Source organism: Tiliqua scincoides, chromosome 3 (assembly GCF_035046505.1).
Source record: "Tiliqua scincoides isolate rTilSci1 chromosome 3, rTilSci1.hap2, whole genome shotgun sequence".
In the NCBI taxonomy this organism is placed as follows: Eukaryota; Metazoa; Chordata; class Lepidosauria; order Squamata; family Scincidae; genus Tiliqua; species Tiliqua scincoides.
Genome location: NC_089823.1, coordinates 161,244,753 through 161,263,945, shown reverse-complemented (window position 1 = coordinate 161,263,945; position 19,193 = coordinate 161,244,753). Strand labels below are relative to the sequence as shown.

General features: G+C 45.9%; 1 protein-coding gene across 1 annotated transcript in view; it reads right to left on the bottom strand.

Annotated features, from left to right (window-relative positions):
- Positions 1 to 1,655: 1,655 nt before the first annotated feature.
- Positions 1,656 to 19,193, bottom strand: part of ASAH2 (N-acylsphingosine amidohydrolase 2) — a 48,492-nt gene continuing 30,954 nt past the window's right edge. Inside the window, exons 14-21 of the mRNA XM_066621419.1 lie at positions 17,800 to 17,894; positions 14,915 to 14,954; positions 13,858 to 13,953; positions 13,492 to 13,587; positions 10,365 to 10,511; positions 7,252 to 7,311; positions 6,878 to 6,966; positions 1,656 to 3,736 (exon numbers count right to left, since the gene is read on the bottom strand). Of these exons, the coding sequence (XP_066477516.1) occupies positions 3,562 to 3,736; positions 6,878 to 6,966; positions 7,252 to 7,311; positions 10,365 to 10,511; positions 13,492 to 13,587; positions 13,858 to 13,953; positions 14,915 to 14,954; positions 17,800 to 17,894 (798 nt within the window). The 3' untranslated portion in view covers positions 1,656 to 3,561. The remainder of the gene's footprint in view (positions 3,737 to 6,877; positions 6,967 to 7,251; positions 7,312 to 10,364; positions 10,512 to 13,491; positions 13,588 to 13,857; positions 13,954 to 14,914; positions 14,955 to 17,799; positions 17,895 to 19,193) is intronic.

Here is a 19,193-nt window from a genome sequence, read left to right as displayed (position 1 = left end):
ATTTGTAACATTCAAGGCTTCCTAATCATTTGCATCCTTGTGGCATGTGCAACAAAACAAGTGATGCAACAATCTGATACCGGGTTTAATTAAGTATTGCTCTGCGCTCACTTTGAAGGTCAGACAATAAACCACAGTTCTTAAATTGTTGGTAGGACTGTCAAAACTAATGGTCCTGCTCTACCTGCACAGGAAAGAATTAGTCTTTGTTTTAGTCATACATCTAATAAACATGTGGAGATGTCTGTGGAATGCTGTCGATAAGCAACTGTCCAGGTGTTTGCTTGTGATTGGAGTACCGCTTCATATGGTAAGCAGTTTGAGCCTTCCATGCAGCTGCAGTAATTTCAAATACATCATCGCAAATGCATTCCATCAGCATGGTTGAAATCTGTGCCTCTGTTTGAGGAGCCACTTACCATACATGACTTCTCACATAAGCTGCACCCAGATGGTTTGTGTTATCCACCATATGGGTGGGTGAAGGGGTATTTATTTCATTATAATACAGTGAACTCAGCCTACTAGAAACAGTTATACTATACAATCCTTTAGCTCTTGATGAACAAAAGATGAACCCAGAAAGCTTGATCTGGTTGTCAGCCTTCTTCAACTCCATAAAACCTCTAATTTGCCTATAGAGACGGAGGTTGGATGTTTTTATTTTAGGATACCTGACTGCATAGACAAGCTGTTGCCAGTTTTTGAAATGCTGATCTTTGACATTTCTATTGTCATTTGAACATTCCAATGTTTTTACAACAGAGCTGCTCTTCAATCTAGTCTTACATCCATAAAACAGAGAGTCTGACTGGTAGATTTTTTATAAATGTCTGGAATTTAATTTAATTTCTCTTCCTTCTTCAGTTTCATCATTGATAAAACAGTGTGACATTTCATTAAACAAAGATCCCAACCAGACTTAACAGGCACAGCTGCTAAAACATACCAGTTTTACCAAATGTTCTACTTAATTACTGTCAGTCTTGTTTATGTTTGAGTAACAACTGTACTGAGGATGCAATCTTAAGAGTGACTTGAGCCAACCCAGGCCTCCTGCACCGGCTCCCGTGTATCGCAAACGTGCTATAAGACACATTTGCACCAACTTGGGAATCAGCTAGACTGGCACGGGTGGCAGAGCTGATCCAGCTCCTGTGCTGGCCAGACAGGGTATGTTTGAGTCAGGCAGTTCAGGGGATAGGAGAGGGTGGTGGAAGGGCATTCCAGGGGTTGGAGGGGGTGTTTTTGGGAAGGTGGAATGGGGGGGGATTGGGCCTGGGGGGTGGGATCAGCAGCACTGAATCCTAACCCCCCCACCTGGGTTGGGCAGCCTTACATGGGCTGCTCAGATTTGCGCCAGCTAAATAACTGGTTTATAACTGCGCATAGGGCAGGCTGGGGCTTGACAAAGAGCAAGGGGAAAAGTATCCCCTTAGCCCAAGGTGACCCAGATGCAGTGCAGGACACTGTGGCCTGGGTGTACCATCGCCAGTTAGGATTGGGCTGCCGATTAGTTTGGTCAATGTGAAATCTTTACCCTTGCTACATTATTATTATTATTATTATTATTATTAACAGTATTTATATACCGCTTTTCAACTGAACGTTCACAAAGCGGTTTACAGAGAAAAATCAAATAATTAAATGGCTCCCTGTCCCAAAAGGGCTCACAATCTAAAAAGATGCAAAAGAATACCAGCAGACAGCCACTAGAACAGACACTGCTGGGGTGAGGTGGGACAGTTACTCTCCCCCTGCTAAAAAAAAAGGAGCACCCACTTTAAAAAGTGCCTCTTACCCAATTAGCAGGGGTTACCAGTTACATTACCAGTCATAGTTCCTTCTTCAAAGACTTTCCAGTGTAACACACAGGTGAGCCCCATTGAAGAGAGCACTGGGGACTAGACAGTTGTTTTGAAGGTCTTTGCAAGGAGGATATTTATTATTTTAGGCATCCTTCAGTTTCGGAAGACTATGGTATTGCGCTCTGAATGGTGGTTCTGGAACAGAATGTCCTCTCCAGAGCGCAAAGCCTGGGTAAAATAGATATGGAGGATAGACTGTTTCCCATGCAGCAAATCCCCCCTCTTCACGTCGCTGGAATGGTCCAACGGAAAGGCAGAAGCCAATATGGTTGGTTCCAGCGACATCGCAGGAGTCAGTGGCATCACTAGGGTTCATGTCACCCGGTACGGGATGCCAGTGCATCACCCCCCATGCAGTGGGCGGGGAATACCCCAGGTGGTGGGCGTGGTGATGTACCATCGCTCCACCCCCACTGTTTTTTTGGCTGTACCTTTTGATAGAACAAAGACAGAACACATCCTGCATGAAATAAGTAATTGCTTTTCTCTCCTTATCTGCTTAGGGCTGAGGTATTCAATTGGGTGCTCCCTAGGGAGGCGTGGCTAGCCCCCAGGGGCGTCTTGAGGCATCTTAGGGAGAGAGGTGGCCACAGCTGCTCAGCTCAGCTGAACTTAGAGTGCCACCTCCCTACTTGCTGCTTTTCTGTGGCTGTGAACAAGGTGGGTGGGGCAGTGTGAGGTGCTGAGGGCATGTGAAACATGGTGGGGGGAGGTGGGAGAGAAGGCTGGTTAGACAGCGGAGGAGGGGTTGCATCTCATCAGGATAGGGCGCACTCCTGGTAGGTTTCAAACTGGGAGGGAAGCCTGACCTAGAGAGAGCAGCGCAGCGCTTTCCTCCGCTTGGGAAGGAGGAAGCCCAGCCTGCTCTTAGTGGGGGGAATAGGCGTGGCATCTGCATGTTGGTGTGTATGTGTGTGAGCATGCCCCTATCAACTTCAGAGGTGAGTTGTAATCTTGCTCTGTGCGGCTGCAATCCTATCCCCATTTTCCTGGGAGTAAGCCCCATTGACTCAAATGGGACTTACTTCCGAGTATACCCACATAGGCTTGGGGTCTGTGTCAGCTTAACCAAGGATCTTCACCTTTCTCTTTTTCCAGTATTATTGTTTTAGTATCAGCTGTTCAAAGACTTTGTTTACTCACCTGCAGCAAAAGTCATTCATTAGATGAGTATATTATAAGTCTGCATTCGAGCACAAGTTTCAATTCCTTAAGTAGCAAGGAGTCCAGTGATACTGGCTAACACATTTATTGTGGCATAAACTTCCATGAGGTGGAGTCCACTTCATCCATTTTAAAGAAAAAAATGCAATAATTGACTGACTAGAACAGTGTGACTAAAACTGACCAGAACACCTGAAATGAGCACCTAAGGATGTGCCTGCACTGGTCCAAAACTACAAGTCAGCTCTCCTTTACCTGCACTTCCATGCACTGCCAGAAGGCTAGGAGCAAACTGTTGGTGTTGTGGCTCTAGTCACAATGCTGGAATCGCTTCTCTTGAAATGAGAACACGTTATCTTAGTCCCACTTCGGATGAATTTTCACGAGAGATTGGGTGACACTGTGAACAGGTGTCGAGACAGGTGTGCCCATAGGCTAGTGCATGAAAAATCTGATATGATGCTGCTATACATGCAAGTTCAACAGGAGAAATTTTCAAGACAGCAGCTACAACTTTACAATTTCAATTTCAGTTTGAAACTTCAAATGTTGAAGACGTGCCATTGAAAGCAACTATTGGTTTCAATAGCTCTTTGCTGTGACCAAAATATTTGATTACGTAGGTGCCAGGATCAGTATCGTTCGGAATATGCCATTCAATTTTAGCAGTGCTCTGTCCCCAGAAACCTTTCTCCCAGATGAACCTAGTGGGGAAAACAAGCATCATAGGTTAAACCGATTACTCCAGCAGTTCCCAAACAATTCAGCACAGGAGGTCTGGTCTAGCCCAAAGATAAGATCTGAAGGTTCGAGGCCACAGGCAGCTCCGTGAATGGCGAGACCTTGAAGCAGCTGACAAGTTGAGTTATTCCACCTGCTCTTTGGTGTGAGCATAGAAGTGTCTTGGCTGCCCTTCAAGTGAGAGATGAAGGAGCTGCTTGTCAGCCAGCGTGGAAGGCAACTGGGGCCAGAAGTGATACCAGACCGTGAAAGATCCATCTGAAATGTTGTGCGGTTCTTGAAAGACAGAACCTTCCTGTTATTGTAAAAATCCCCTCGGGGGTTTAGAGATAGCCTGCCTATGTGAACCGCCTTGAATAAAGTCAGAGGAGTAATAAAGTTAATGGGGGTGACAGCAATCCTAGTGATGCCACTGGTATTAAGGCTGTGTGTATGATATTGTAATTTATTCTATACAGTCTGGTACAGGAGGAGGGTGGCACATCATGAGGGTGGCACAATGAGCTCTCGTACTAACTGATGCAAATCCTAGTGATGCCTCTGCATTTAACAATTAGATTTTCTCTGTAAACAACTTTGTGAACTTTTTTTTTGTTGTCGAAAAGTGGTATATAAATATTCTTAATCATATGCATTTTCTTTGTTCATATCTAATCCCCAGTACTGCAATCAAAAGAATTGATACCGGGAAGAATACCGGGCAAATCTCTCACAAAAACCCTTGACTTCCGACGGGCCGACTTCCCCCAAATGAGGAGGCTAGTTAGAAGGAGGTTGAAAGGGAAGGTAAAAAGAGTCCAGTCTCTCCAGAGTGCATGGAGGCTGCTTAAAACAACAGTAATAGAGGCCCAGCAGAGGTGTATACCACAAAGGAAGAAGGGCTCCACTAAGTCCAGGAGGGTGCCTGCATGGCTAACAAGCCAAGTTAGAGAGGACATAAAGGCAAGGAAGCTTCCTTCCATAAATGGAAGTCTTGCCCTAATGAGGAGAATAAAAAGGAACATAAACTGTGGCAAAAGAAATGTAAGAAGGTGATACGGGAGGCCAAGAGAGACTATGAGGAATGCATGGCCAGCAACATTAAGGGGAATAATAAAAGCTTCTTCAAATACGTTAGAAGCAGGAAACCCGCCAGAGAAGTGGTTGGCCCTCTGGATGGTGAGGGAGGGAAAGGGGAGATAAAAGGAGATTTAGAGATGGCTGAGAAATTGAATGAGTTCTTTGCATCTGTCTTCACGGCAGAAGACGTCGGGCAGATACCGCTGCTCGAACAGCCCCTCCTGACCAAGGAATTAAGTCAGATAGAGGTTGAAAGAGAAGATGTTTCAGACCTCATTGATAAATTAAAGACCAATAAGTCACATGGCATCCACCCAAGAGTTATTAAGGAATTAAAGAATGAAGTTGCTGATCTCTTGACTAAAACATGCAACTTGTCCCTCAAAACGGCCACGGTGCCAGAGGATTGGAGGATAGCAAATGTCATACCCATCTTTAAAAAGGGAAAGAGGGGGGACCCAGGAAACTATAGGCTGGTCAGCCTAACATCTTTACCGGGTAAGATGGTGGAATGCCTCATCAAAGATAGAATCTCAAAACACACAGACGAACAAGCCTTGCTGAGGGAGAATCAGCATGGCTTCTGTAAGGGTAAGTCTTGCCTCACAAACCTTTTAGAATTCTTTGAAAAGGTCAACATGCATGTGGATGTGGGAGAACCCATGGACATTATATATCTGGACTTTCAGAAGGCGTTTGGCACGGTCCCTCACCAAAGGCTACTGAAAAAACTCCACAGTCAGGGAATTAGAGAGCAGGTCCTCTCCTGTATTGAGAACTGGTTGAAGACCAGGAAACAGAGAGTGGGTGTCAATGGGCAATTTTCACAATGGAGGTAGGTGAAAAGTGGTGTGCCCCAAGGATCTGTCCTGGGACCGGTGCTTTTCACCCTCTTCATAAATGACCTGGAGACAGGGTTGAGCAGTGAAGTGGCTAAGTTTGCAGACAACACCAAACTTTTCCGAGTGGTGAAGACCAGAAGTGATTGTCATAGCTCCAGAAGGATCTCTCCAAACTGGCAGAATGGGCAGCAAAATGGCAGATGCGCTTCAATGTCAGTAATTGTAAAGTCATGCACATTGGGGCAAAAAAATCAAAACTTCACATATAGGCTAATGGGTTCTGAGCTGTCTGTGACAGATCAGAAGAGAGATCTTGGGGTGGTGGTGGACAGGTCGATGAAAGTGTCGACCCAATGTGCGGCGGCAGTAAAGAAGGCCAATTCTATGCTTGGGATCATTAGAAAAAGTTGAGACAAAACGGCTAATATTATAATGTTGTTGTACAAATCGATGGTAAGGCCACACCTGGAGTATTGTGTCCAGTTCTGGTCGCCACATCTCAAAAAGGACATAGTGGAAATGGAAAAGGTGCAAAAGAAAGTGACTAAGATGATTACTGAGCTGGGGCACCTTCCTTATGAGGAAAGGCTACGGCGTTTGGGCCTCTTCAGCCTAGAAAAAGGTGCCTAAGGGGGGATGATTGAGACATACAAAATTATGCATGAGAAGGATAAAGTGGATAGAGAGATGCTCTTCAGAACCAGGGGACATCCACTAAAATTGAGTGTTGGGAGGGTTAGGACAGACAAAAGAAAATATTTCTTTACTCAGTGTGTGGTCGGTCTGTGGAACTCCTTGCCACAGGATGTGGTGACGGCATCTGGCCTGGATGCCTTTAAAAGGGGATTGGACAAGTTTCTGGAGGAAAATCCATTACGGGTTATAAGCCATGATGTGTATGTGCAACCTCCTGATTGTAGAAATGGGTTATGTCAGAATGCCAATACAAGGGAGGGCACCAGGCTGCCGGTCTCTTGTTATTTGGTGTGCTCCCTGGGGCATTTGGTGGGCCACTGTGAGATACAGAAAGCTGGACTAGATGGGCCTATGGCCTGATCCAGTGGGGCTGTTCTTATGTTCTTAAGATTCACCCTGGAATTTATCTAGAGGCGCAAAGGGGAATGCAATTACTTTTGGTGGATACTATCGATGTGCCTCTCTTCAAGAGAAATGTGCAGCCTATTGTAGAACAGTGCCACTCACCTGGTGTCCCATGAAGCATCGTTATATAGCACTTGCCAATTTTCTGTAGCATTATTGTATTTTTCTACCGTAAGGAATGTGAAACTGTTCTGAAATAAAAAGGTGTGCAACAAATCAGGAATTAAGCAGCTACATATAACATGGTTATAGAATGAGTTAGTGCACATGCAGGAAGAGCAGATAAGCAATCAGAATGATCTCTTTTCCCCTTGCGTGGCTGATCTATCTGGAGCTTTCACGTACACCTACCCCTACGTCTTGCTCTCCTTTGTTTCTTCCCAGCATTCATTTTCCCATGTTTCTTGCACCTCAGACCTCCATGGGGAGACACGTAACAATAATCAGTGGTGCCAAAGTCTCAGGTTCTTACTTACCATGTTTTCTACAGAATTCCTTGGATTTGCACTGACAAATTTCACTTCAGCAACTTCTCCCTAGATGAAATAATAGAATGTGTTGTGAGACAGTGTACTACAGACCAGAATACAAGAAAGCTGCCATGTTTTGCTCCTTACAGAAGCTCAGCAAAAGGTAGGCAGCAGGTAGTTACTTTCTGTTCAACTAATTAAGAGCCCAGTCCTAGGCATGTCTACTCAGAAGTAAATTCCATTATCATCAATGAAACTTTCTGCAAGGTAAGTATGGATAGGATTGTGGCCTAAGAATGTCTTCTAGAACAGTAGTTCACAAACATTTTAGCACCAGGACCCATTTTTTAAAATGACACGCTCTTGGGACCCATCTGCGTTTACTAGACTTTTAAAAAAAGAGCCCTAGAAAGAAATATTTAAATGTATTTATTTATTTGCAATAATAACCAGAAAGACCCACAAACATTTATCTCCTATATTTACCCATGCTTGCAAACTGCAGGAGCTCAGCTCAGCTGCAGGGTCACTAGCAGCTACAGTATCTGATTCCTGAATAGCTTCAGGGCTTGAGGCAATTACGGTAGTTATCTGATCTTTCCATCACCCTTTGGTGACCCACCAAAAATCAGGTTCACAACCCACCAGTTTGGGAACTACTGTTCTAGAATGTTTACAGAGGATCATTTTCTTAGAGCAATTGGGAGCAACTTAGTACTATGCTGGAGTCTGCAGCCTTTTTGCATCTCTCTTTGTTTTTATTTTTATGTGTGTGTATTGATGGAAACAGGGGGAAGCTGTGTCTTGTAGTGCCACAACAAATGTATTCAGCAGCACCAACAATGTTGCATCAGCAATGTCACTGCACTAGGTCCAAGAACAGGTCATGAAGCAGCTGCTACTACTCTTTATAAATTATATTTTTTCTTTTTCTGTCTTGAACCCAGTTAACTTCCATAAATGTCTCTTGAAGCTCTCCTGAATGTTCTAGAACAGGGGTGTCCAAAGTTTTTGGCAGGAGGGCCACATCATCTCTCTGATACTGTGTTGGGGGCCGGGGAAAAAAGAATTAATTTACATTTAAAATTTGAATAAATTTGAATAAATTTACATAAATGAATATATTAAAGATGAACTTATATGAATGAATGAAGGTCTTGCAATAGCTCAAGGCCTATAAAAGGCCTTGCACAAAGCAAGGCTGGCCTTTCCTTTGCTGCCTCTGCTGCATCACAGACGTGAAACAGCAAGCAGTGGAGGGAGCCCTCATCCCACAGCTCACGCGAGAGGTCCAACAGTTGCCCTCACGCTAAGAGCAGTTGCGTCAGGCCGGTGCGGGCTCCAACAAATCTCTGGAGGGCCAGAGGCTCATTGGAGACTGGGGACTCCCTGATGCCGCATTAAGAGTCCTCGAGGGCTGCAAGTGGCATCCCAGTAAGAAAAACTAATCCATAGCTGGACTGTTATACAATATGTGCTTGGCTGAGTGCATTAGTGTATTTATTTAGCTTTTCTAGTAACAGGCAAATAATCTAACACTAACTGTATAGATTCTACATGTCTCCTGCTCATTGTTCAACACATTATTTTAGCTTTTGAATTTCAAATGAAAAAAATTAAATATATCAGTAGGTTTTATAATTACCATGTAATACTGCATTTACTGCATTAGAAACAGGGGAAGTTTATTTTTTAAAGGAATGAAAATGCAAGGCTTTTCAAAAAAATATTTCAGGATTTTCGTTATCACTAGTTGAATTTCATTTTGTGATTCTGCTCTTGACAATGAGTTGAGTTGAAGTCACAATCTAATTTCAAGTGTAACCTAACATTCATTAAGGCCAAGTGGCCTGTGCTGTATTCAGTGCAGCTTAGGTGAAGGCTGGAGGACACCTCAGGCTAAGGGAATATTTTTCCCCTTACCCTGTGTTGAACCCCAGCCTGCACCGTAGGGCTGCTTGGATCTGTGCCAGCTATTTAGGTGGTACAAATCCAAGCAGCGCAGTAAGGCTGCCCAGCAGGCAAGTGGGTGTTAGGATCCAGCGTGCACTGCCCCCTCCCAGGTCCAACCCACCTCCCATTCCGCCCTCCCCCACCCAAAAATGCCTCTTCCCCACACCCAGAATGCCCTCCCATCACCCTCTCCCATCCCCTACACTGCCCAACACAACCCATCCAGCCAGTGTAAGGGCTAGACCTGGTCCTGGTGAGCTGGCACAGGCCTCCATGATGACTGAGCTGGCTCCCAAGTCAATGCAAATGTGCCTTACAGCATGTTTGTGACAGTCAGGAGTGGCGCAAGGGGCCAGCCCAAGGTTTGAATTGGGCCGCTCATATATTAAGTCATTGAATAACAGCGTGATTCTATGCACGTTTTACTCAAAGAGTGATTCCCAGTATGTCTAGTGGGGCTTAGTCCCAGGAAAGGGTACTTAGGATTGCAGTTTAACAGCCCAATCCTGAGCTGCCCAGGGCACACAGCTGCAATGGCACCGAGAATGGCTCCCACTGCATCCTGCATGTCTTAGCCTGCCACGGGCAGCGCCTCGGGAGAAGGGAACTTTTGTCCCCTTGTCCCAGGTAAGTGAAGCAGCCCCGCAATGGGGCTACTCACTTTACCGCCCACCAAAAGGTCGGCAGTAATGTAAAGGAATTTGTGTAGGGCACTGAGCCCCACACAAACGCCTTGGATCTGGTGGAATGGTGCTCCACAGGACCCACCTCCCTCCCTCTCTTTGGCACGCCTCCTGCCTGCCCTTTCTCCGCCTCCCCATCACGCCTCCTCCCTGCCCTCTCTCCACCTTCTGCCTGCCTCCCCCCTCCCCGTAACGCCTCCTTCCCGCTCCCGCTTACCGTGCCGTGGCTCAGCGGTCCATAAGACCGCCAAGCAGCGGAGGACAGGTGCCTGCCCAGGGCTAGCTCAGCGCCAGCCAGTGCTGGGCTAGCATGGGTGCCTACCCGGCGGTAAGCCTTGCAGACGTGCCTTACGGCATGTTTGCGACAGTGTGCTCTGGCAGAAAGCCAGAGCGCCAAGCTCAGGATTGGGCTCTAAGTTCTCTATTCAAAAATTATATGAAAGTAGCAGCATTTGGTTTCCTTTTAAAAAAATGTACACATACCACCCTGTATGTTTTCTGTACATCTTGTAGCACATCCCCATAATGATGACCAGGTGGCTTTGTATCAATAACAGGAGGCAAAAAGTTTATGTCCGTTATGTTGAAAATGGACGGCTCTGGAGACTTTGGTAAATTCTGAACGGAATCCTGAAAGAAATTTAATTTAATTCAAGGTGAATACTTTCTACTTAAATTTCACCATGGAACAGAGATAGAAAGGGAAGGGATCATGGATCAGTGATAGAATGAATATTTTGAAGGTTGTCACCGGGGATGGGAACTTGAGTCAGGTGACTCGAGTCCAAGTCGCAAAAACAAGTATTTTCTGCTGACTTGTTACATCTGTGTCAGGCATGTCAATGACTCTGGCACTGACTCAAGGCTGAGGCCACTGACTTGGAAATGACTTCTCACACATGCAGACTTGAGTCTGTCTGCATCTGGGTGTGCTTGCTTTCTTTTTTTTGTGTGGCATGAAAGACCTCGTGGGGCCAATCATTCAGCCCGGGTGAGCAGCGGGCACGTTCCCGCCAGGAGTCAGGGAAGGGGTAATGTTTTGGTTTTGCGTCAAGCAGGAGATGGGGGGGGCTCTCTTGTACATCTCTGAAGGAACTGATGATCAGTGGATGAAGGTATTTTCAGTGGACAAGTGAGGGGAGAAGGTGGGGGGGGCATTTCCCAGCTATCCAGGATAAATAGCATGGCATGGCTCCAGCAGGCTTATGGAATGACTGGCTGCAATGGAACCACTTGATTTTTTTCTGTAAACCACTTTGTGAACTTTTTGTTGAAAAGCGGTATATAAATACTGCTATTATTATTATTAAGAGGCGTAAGAGGCGACTTGTCGTAAGAGGCGACTAAACAGCCACCGGGTAGATGGGACTTGTCAGCCTGGGAAGGCAGCTCATCTGAGAGAAGGAAAACTCTGATTCCAAACCTCCACTGCCTTGTGGCTACATCCAGTTATGGAAAAGGCTTCAGGAGTCAACCTCGAGGCAAAATCCGGAGCCGGAGTCCCTGAGGCAGTTCACGGCTGAACACAGTCACGTTCTGGCAACTCCTGCGACGCCGCTGGAACCAACCGTATTGGCCTCTGCCTTTCCATTGGACCATTCCAGCGACGTGGAGAGGGGGAATTTGCTGCATGGGTAACAGCCTATCCTCCATACCTGCTTTACCCAGGCTTTGCGCTCTGGAGAGGACACTCTGTTCCAGAGCCACCATTCGGAGCGTTACTCCATAGTCTTTCAAGACTGAAGGATGCCAACAACTATTATTATTATTATTATTACATCAGAGAAGAACTGCAAATAACTGGGTCATACTGGTAAGCCTCCCAGTTGCTGTGCATGACCCTTCCTGCGCCTGCAGCTTCTGTACCCGCTCTCACACACTTTGTCCCACCCCCTCCTACCTTGTTTACAGATGGGACAGGGACATCAGGGGAATATCAAAGGAGAACTCTGACACACACACACCCAGGCAGCAGTTCAGTTTTTTTTTTTTCCTGTGGCTGACTTTTTTACAGAAAAGATTTGGGATACCTTCTGGGGGCAATGGGACTCAGAACACAGGGGACTCAGAACACCTTCCAGGGGCAATGGGAGTCTGACTCCCATTGTCCCTGGAAGGTGTTCCAAGTCCCAAGGAGGCCACATTCAGCATCCACAGGCCTCAGAATGCCTTCTAAGGTATCCCAGGCCTCAGAAGGCCTTATAAGGGCCTAAAACATCACTTCCGGTGCCCTCCCCCCGAAAGCCAGAACAGACCTTCTAAGGCTTGCTGAAGGCCTTAGAAGGTATTCTGAGGTTCAGGGAGGTCATGCCAGGGAGGCCAGAGGTGACAGGAGCACAGCCTCTGGAGGATTAGCAGGCCCCAAGACTGACAGATTATGAAATTGCTATATGTGGGGAGTCCTGGAACTGTACACCTGCAGACAATGCAGGATGCCCTGTATTTAGAGCAAAGGTTCCAAAACTTTGCAGTGCTGCAGCCCACTTCATCCTCTGTGGTGAACTGCAATCTCACCAAGTCTCCTGGTGGTGCTGGAGACTTGTCCTGGATCAGCAACCCACTCTATAGGCCTCTGTGGGTCTCAGAATGGCCCTCAGAAGCCTTCATAAGCCACTTCCCATTTTTGGAAGCAAAACAGAAGTGGCTTCCAAAACCCAGAATGGCTTACAGAGGCTTCCGAGGGCCATTTTGAGGGCCATTCTGAGGCTCACAGAGGCATGTAGAATGGGTCACCAGGCTGGGAGAGGCTTCCGGAGGCTTTAGTAAGTAATGGGGTTTCTGGAATGGCTTCTATTTGGAGCCAAACCAGCAGAAGGGTGGGCAGGAGAACCCAGACTGAGAACCACTATGCTTGGCCTCACAACCCACAGTTTGGAAGTGCTGATTTACAGCACCTAAATAGCCCATTCCAAGAATTCAAAGTACTGTACTTATATTAGCAGTTTCACAGTAGCACCTTGTGAGATTTCTTTTTCTATACTGCAGTTTGGGGGATAAGGTTGATGAAAAGTGGCTCGCAATGACTTTATAGTGAGTTTATGACTCACTCAAAAATTTTGACCCAGGAATTTCCCAGCTCACACTCTTAGCCATTATCTTAACAGCAGGGTACAATGGAGCACTCAGGGCATTGGTGCAGTGCCCTGAATCATTGACAGAGTGATAGTATTGTAGAGAATTTACACCCACATTGCCAACAGAGTAGTGAGACCCACGCCCAGGTGTTCATTCAGAGTTCTTCTGGGCTCTGGAATATTTGTAAGGAGTACACCTACAGTGTCATCCATTTTCTTTTTGTGCATCCTTTATAATGGCTCCAATACAGAGAAAGATTATGCCACTCTGGGGACAGAGAGGAGATTTTTGAGTGGGAAAATGGCATATAGGGGAAAGTGTGTGTAACCTCTATGCACTGTGATCTTGAACAGGACAGGGGCCCCCTGCAGCTGGTTTTTGGTTTGCATGATGGTCATGTACGCTGCTTAAGGGTACAATCCCAATTTACAAGATGGCCAGAGGAAAAAAAAGAGAGGGAATGTTTCAATGAAGTATAGAGATATATCAGTCTGTTCTGGATTTCCTATACTGTATCTATTCAGCTTTTAATTACCTTAACAATAGCTTCAACCAGAGTTGTGAATGACTGGATATAAGCAGACAGGCTGTGGGGGCCAAAAATGGTGGATGCTCCTTCATAGCGCTGAACCTAAAAAATGAAACAGGAACACATCTTAATCATGCCACATGTCTTGGTCCAAATGTGTACAAAATAGCAGAGTGTAGTTGGTGTCATGAATGACCCATGCTGCCTGGGGCTTTCAATTTATCTATCCACCCTTATTTCTAGGAGCAGTTAATTCTAAGTGTTTCGATTTTTGAGAAAACAAATTGATTTTAGCAAGTCTGTGGCATTTGTGCAACACAGCTGCCAATTTTTTTTTTAAGTGGTGCTTTAGACTGCTGCAAGTTTAGTTACCTGATATTCTTCATAAGTAGTTATATAATGGGTATAAACACTGCACAGGCCTGCAAGTACAACATTCATAACTGGTCTGTCTCGAGCTTTAAACTCCTATGAAAAAGGTGAACACATCAGTCAGTTAGCACTTTGACTACAAATATGGTAACTTCAGATATTGAAGACTAGCAAGTTTCAAAAGGCAGCCTCCCTGGAAGCTGAGAAATGGGTGTTCTGTCTGTGCTGAGGTGAAGATATAATCAAGTTAGGAGTACCAGGGAGCAGTTTGGTGCTGAGAAGGGCACCATCATTGTCCAAAGCCTGCGGTGAGCTGATGAACTCTTCAAATAGGGACCATCCTAAGCCAGCCACATGAGTCCAAACTGGGGCCAGAAGTATCTACATGGGCAGTTTTTGGAATCAGCTGAATCTCAGAGGGCAGCAGAAGCAGTGACTTAAAATCTCCACTGTAATTCATGACCCCAGATTCTATCTTGGCCTGAACTCGGAGAGGCAGATAAAGGGGCCATATATCCTGCAGGAGAAACAAGGGGAGAATTGGACACACAGTACACAGCTGGAAGGCAAGAGCCATCCTGTGCAATAGGGGGGCCTGAAGGCCAAGCTGCTCACTGTGTAGAATGTTAGGGTTAGTCCCTCTGAAAGATCAGGGGGAAAGTGCTAGCCTCCTTCCCCACCTTTCTTGCTGCAGTTTTGTCTCATTCCACAGCAACCTCAACATACTATTTATAAGAAATAGGGAAAAAATGAGTCAGCCACGCATTGTATGCAATATGTAGTCTGGCACTTACAGTACAAACCTTTTTCTATGTACTCCTTGTAAAACTGACTTTTAAAAAGCCCTGGCTGCTTCTTTATTATTGAATCAAGAACACATGTTATCTGTTTTATGCTGCTGCTTGTAGACTAATTATAAATAAAATCAGTTTTTTTTATTTTCATATTACCTTTTATTGCATTTAACAATGTTGTGAGCTGCCTTATGCCAGTTTTTGACTGGGAAAGGTGGACAAGAATAAGAATAAATAATAGTAGCAGTAAGTCTACAACTTACACTCTTAATAACTTCGCGTATTCTCCGACCAGCCATTGTCCTGAGAGATGTGAAAATGGTAATATTAGTTCATTTTCCTTGGGCTGCGATCCTATACATACTTTCCTGGGATTAAGCCCTATTACCACAATGGGATATCAGCACCACCATTGCCACTGATATCCACCCCTGGCCTGCCCTTGCCACACCCCTGGCTGAGCCCAGTCCCCACTTGGATCCTCACTTGACCCTCTGCCACTTCACCTACTATAGTAGGGGCCAGGTCCATCAGTGGCATGGAGCTGCTGGCCATTTGCACCAGCAGTTGCAATGCACTTGGCAACGGTGCACCATGTACTAAAAAGGAATGTGAGCTCCACCATCATAAACAGCCAATAGAATTGGGCTACCAGAGTAGTACAGAAAGTACATGCTTCAAGCTGCATTATTAAAGTACCTTTGATGTTTGTAGGTCATTAACTTTTTTTAAAAAAAAACAACAAAACATTATTGCATCAAGGATAGTAAGAGTGGTGTGCACACTACTTCCTATTTTGTCCACAAAACACCAGTCCCGCCCTCCTCCCACACCACTCCCTTCCCCTGGCACGCCTCTTCCCCACACTCTCCCCGCCCTCCCTCCACCCCCCCAGAACACCTCCTCCCCGCCTCTCCTCATGCTCCACCTACCTCTCCACTACCCAGCAATTTGGGCGACTGCTGAGTGGCTGAGCACTGGCTTTCCACCAGCGCTAGCCCAGCACTGGCTGGCGCTGGGCTAGCCCTGATGCTGGGCTGGTGCTAAGCCTCAAAAATGTGCCTTATGGCACGTTTGCAACAATGTGCACCGGCGATAAGCTGGCACAAAGAGCTTAGGATTGGGCTCTTAACCATGACAAACTTCAGTCCTATCACTTTTAATGAGGCTTGCTCATGACTAACTTTAGCTGAATTGGGACAATTATTTACTAACAGTATTAGTCAAATAGAGATGGAATTTTCCCTTACTTCTATAATTATTCAGTCTCTTATTGTCTATTCTAGTTAGGGCCAGTCCCAGATTGTGGGGTATTCGGGGACAAAGCCCTTCATTAACCCCTGATGGCACCTGGTCACTACCATCACCAATGGAGCTAAGGGTTCAAGGGCAAAGTTCCTGCTAAGTCAAGCTCCACACAGCGCAGAATTTGGTAATGTGGAAGCGCAATGATGATGTGTGACGTCATTGCCACATGTCCACATATGGTGTCACAATATAGTCATGATATTGTGCAAAAAGAGTTATGCGCAATGATGCAGACCCCGTACAGGAAATATAGTTCAGGGGTTTGTCTGACCATTTGGGCCCTCTGAGGGTCACACACCCTTGTCCAATATCTACTGTAGTCAAGTCCTAATGCCACCTTAGTTCCAATTGTTCTAATTTAATTCCAAAATGTGCACTGCAGGTCTGCCTTCTAGGCCAACTCTTTTCCATAAGCAAAATTTTCTTTACTAGCATGAACATTATTACTATCATCATCAACAACAACAACAACAACAGTATTTATATACCGCTTTTCAACTAAAAGTTCACAAAGCGGTTTACAGAGAAAAATCAAATAACTAAATGCAGTGCTTTTTTGTAAAAAAAAAAAAAGTGCAGGAACTCACAACTTGTTAATCTTTTATTTATTTATTTATTTTTAAACCATTTTTTATCGGAGAAATAAGTAATAAGATACAACTAGGACGTAGTCAATAACTACACACACACACACACACACGTCACTCCCGTATGAGCTCCCTGATAGCAAAAGCACTCCTGCCACAGCTGGAGTGAAACACCCCATTTTTTTTAGGTGGGGAGCTGCTCCATTGGGCTATAGGAAAGCCTCTAGTTAAAGTGTTCAGAACTAATATATAAGGTCTTGAGCCCAGCTGGTGGCCATCAGTGCCTCAAGTATTAGTTCCAAACACTTTGAGCCTAAGAGCTCTTATGGCTCAATTGCTAAAGTGCTGGTCTGTGGAGCCAGAGGCTAGGGGTTCAAATCCCTATGAGGAATAATTTTTTTTTTTTAGGTGGGGAGGTGCTCCATGGCTGCAAAATATAAAGGTTGGTTGCCAGTTGCCAAAAGGGGGGCCAGTTGAGGCTGCAAAACTCCTCAAAGTTCAGTCCCAGGCAGGCTTTTTTTTTTACCTTTTTTTTTTAAGTCCCAGGTAGGATTTAACCCACAGTTAAGCTCCTAGAGTGAGCCCCCTGCTGGAGGCTGTGGGTTAAGTCCTACCTGGGACTTAAAAAAAAAAAAAAAAAAATTTATTCCTCATAGGAATTTGAACCCCTAGCCTCTGGCTCCACAGACCAGCACTTTAGCAATTGAGCTATAGGAACTCTTAGGCTCAAAGTGTTTGGAACTAATACTTGAGGCACTGATGGCCACCAGCTGGGCTCAAGACCTTATATATTAGTTCTGAACACTTTAACTAGAGGCTTTCCTATAGCCCAATGGAGAGAGTGCTGGGCTGTGGAGCACAGGGTTGGAGGTTCAAATCCCTCCCTAGCCAGCAGTGCAGAGCGGGGTGGTGCAGGCAGGGGAAAAAAGGTGGGGGCGGAGAGGAGGGAAAAAAAGGTGCCGACAGGGAGGGAAAAAAGGTGGGGGCGGAGAGGAGGGGGAAAAAAGGTGCCGGAATGCTGTTCCGGTGCGTTCCATTACAAAAAAAGCCCTGACTAAATGGCTCCCTGTCCCAAAAGGACTCACAATCTAAAAAGATGCAAAAGAATACCAGCAGATAGCCACTACAACAGACACTGCTGGGGTGAGATGGGCCAGTTACTCTCCCCCTGCTAAAAAAAGGAGCACCCACTTGAAAAAGTGCCTCTTACCCAATTAGTAGGGGTTAAATAAACATTAAATATGAATACATACGTAAACTCTCCTGGAACAGCCAGTATTGCCAGGGATCCAATGGTAGCAATCTGAACATCAATAATTTTTGGATGCCATGGGTAAGGTTTGTTCAGCTTAAGAGAGTCAGGAAAGAAAGGAAAGCTTATGTTATTTATTTTTTAAAGTTTATTAAAGCATAGCCAATGTCAAAAACATAGCACAAGGGACTTATGAAAGTTTAGAAAAAGTGAACAGGGGACACAAGGATGTCATCAATCAGGGCAGAAAGGTTTCTCCTGATCATGAGGTGAGGTAGGCTGCATCAGTGGCAGACTGTGAGGAATTGAAGGGATGGTGAGTTTAGGGCACACTTCATCCTGAGTCTGCTGCCATCTCCCAGTGATGAACTTAGTCCTGTGCCGCCTGGGGCCAGGACTGCAAAATGCCACCCCCTCCACTGAGGAAAATGCCAGGGGGACATTGGTCATGCCCAGAGGTCCAGTAAAATTCCACTCTCCTCTGCTCAGTCCCTCCACATTGAGCTCAGACTGCATTTCAAGATAACGCAGACCAGCTCTGTCTGGTCTTCAAGGACTAAGATACGAAGTGAAGAATGGTACACAGCGTTTCGCTAACAAGCATTTTAGGACCAGAAGCAGAGTCAGAGGGGATGTTAAAATGGCGTTACTTTGGCTAAGAGTTTGCTAGAGCTGTTGGGTCATGGCATCACCTCGATTCCCTTCCCCTATCTATTCATCTGCATCTGAATACAGGGGCAGACTGACAAACCGCTAGGAAAATTTCTTCATTTCTTCCTGCTGAGCCTGACATTTCTTCTTAGTTCACATCCTTTGGGGGAAAAAAATTCAAAGACAGCATCTTAGAGTTCTTGCTATAGGACAAGTCCTTGCACAGAACTATGGTCTAGCCAGGGGTGGATCGGGGGGGGACCACGGGTGTGTGCCCCCCCAAACTGTCACAAGCCAGCTGAAGTTTTCCAGCTGCCACACACAGACAGTAGCCTATGGGGAGGTTTGCTGGCTTCCTCCTGCTTCTCTGGGGGACAGGCACAGACTCTTTCCCTGGCCGGGCAACTCCCCCCATTCCTCCTTCCTCACCCCTGCCCCCCCCAACCCAGCGTGTTGTGCCAGTGTCCCTGGCAGTGTGTTTGTGGTTGGGGCTGGAGCATAGCTTGCTCTGACAGAGAGAAAGAGATGCACCCCGCCCCCTGTGCCTTCCCCTCCCTTTTGTGTGTTTCTGTCAGGGGAACAAGGATGGGGAACAAGGTAGGAAGGCCGCTGAGGAGGAAGGTCGGTGGGAGCTCTAATGAGTGGAGGTGACCTGGCCGACCTGCTGCCCTTGACTTTGGGCAGGCTCTGGCTGTGGCTGATGGCATGAGGTCTCAGCCAGGCTGTTCAAGAGGGAGGTCGCTG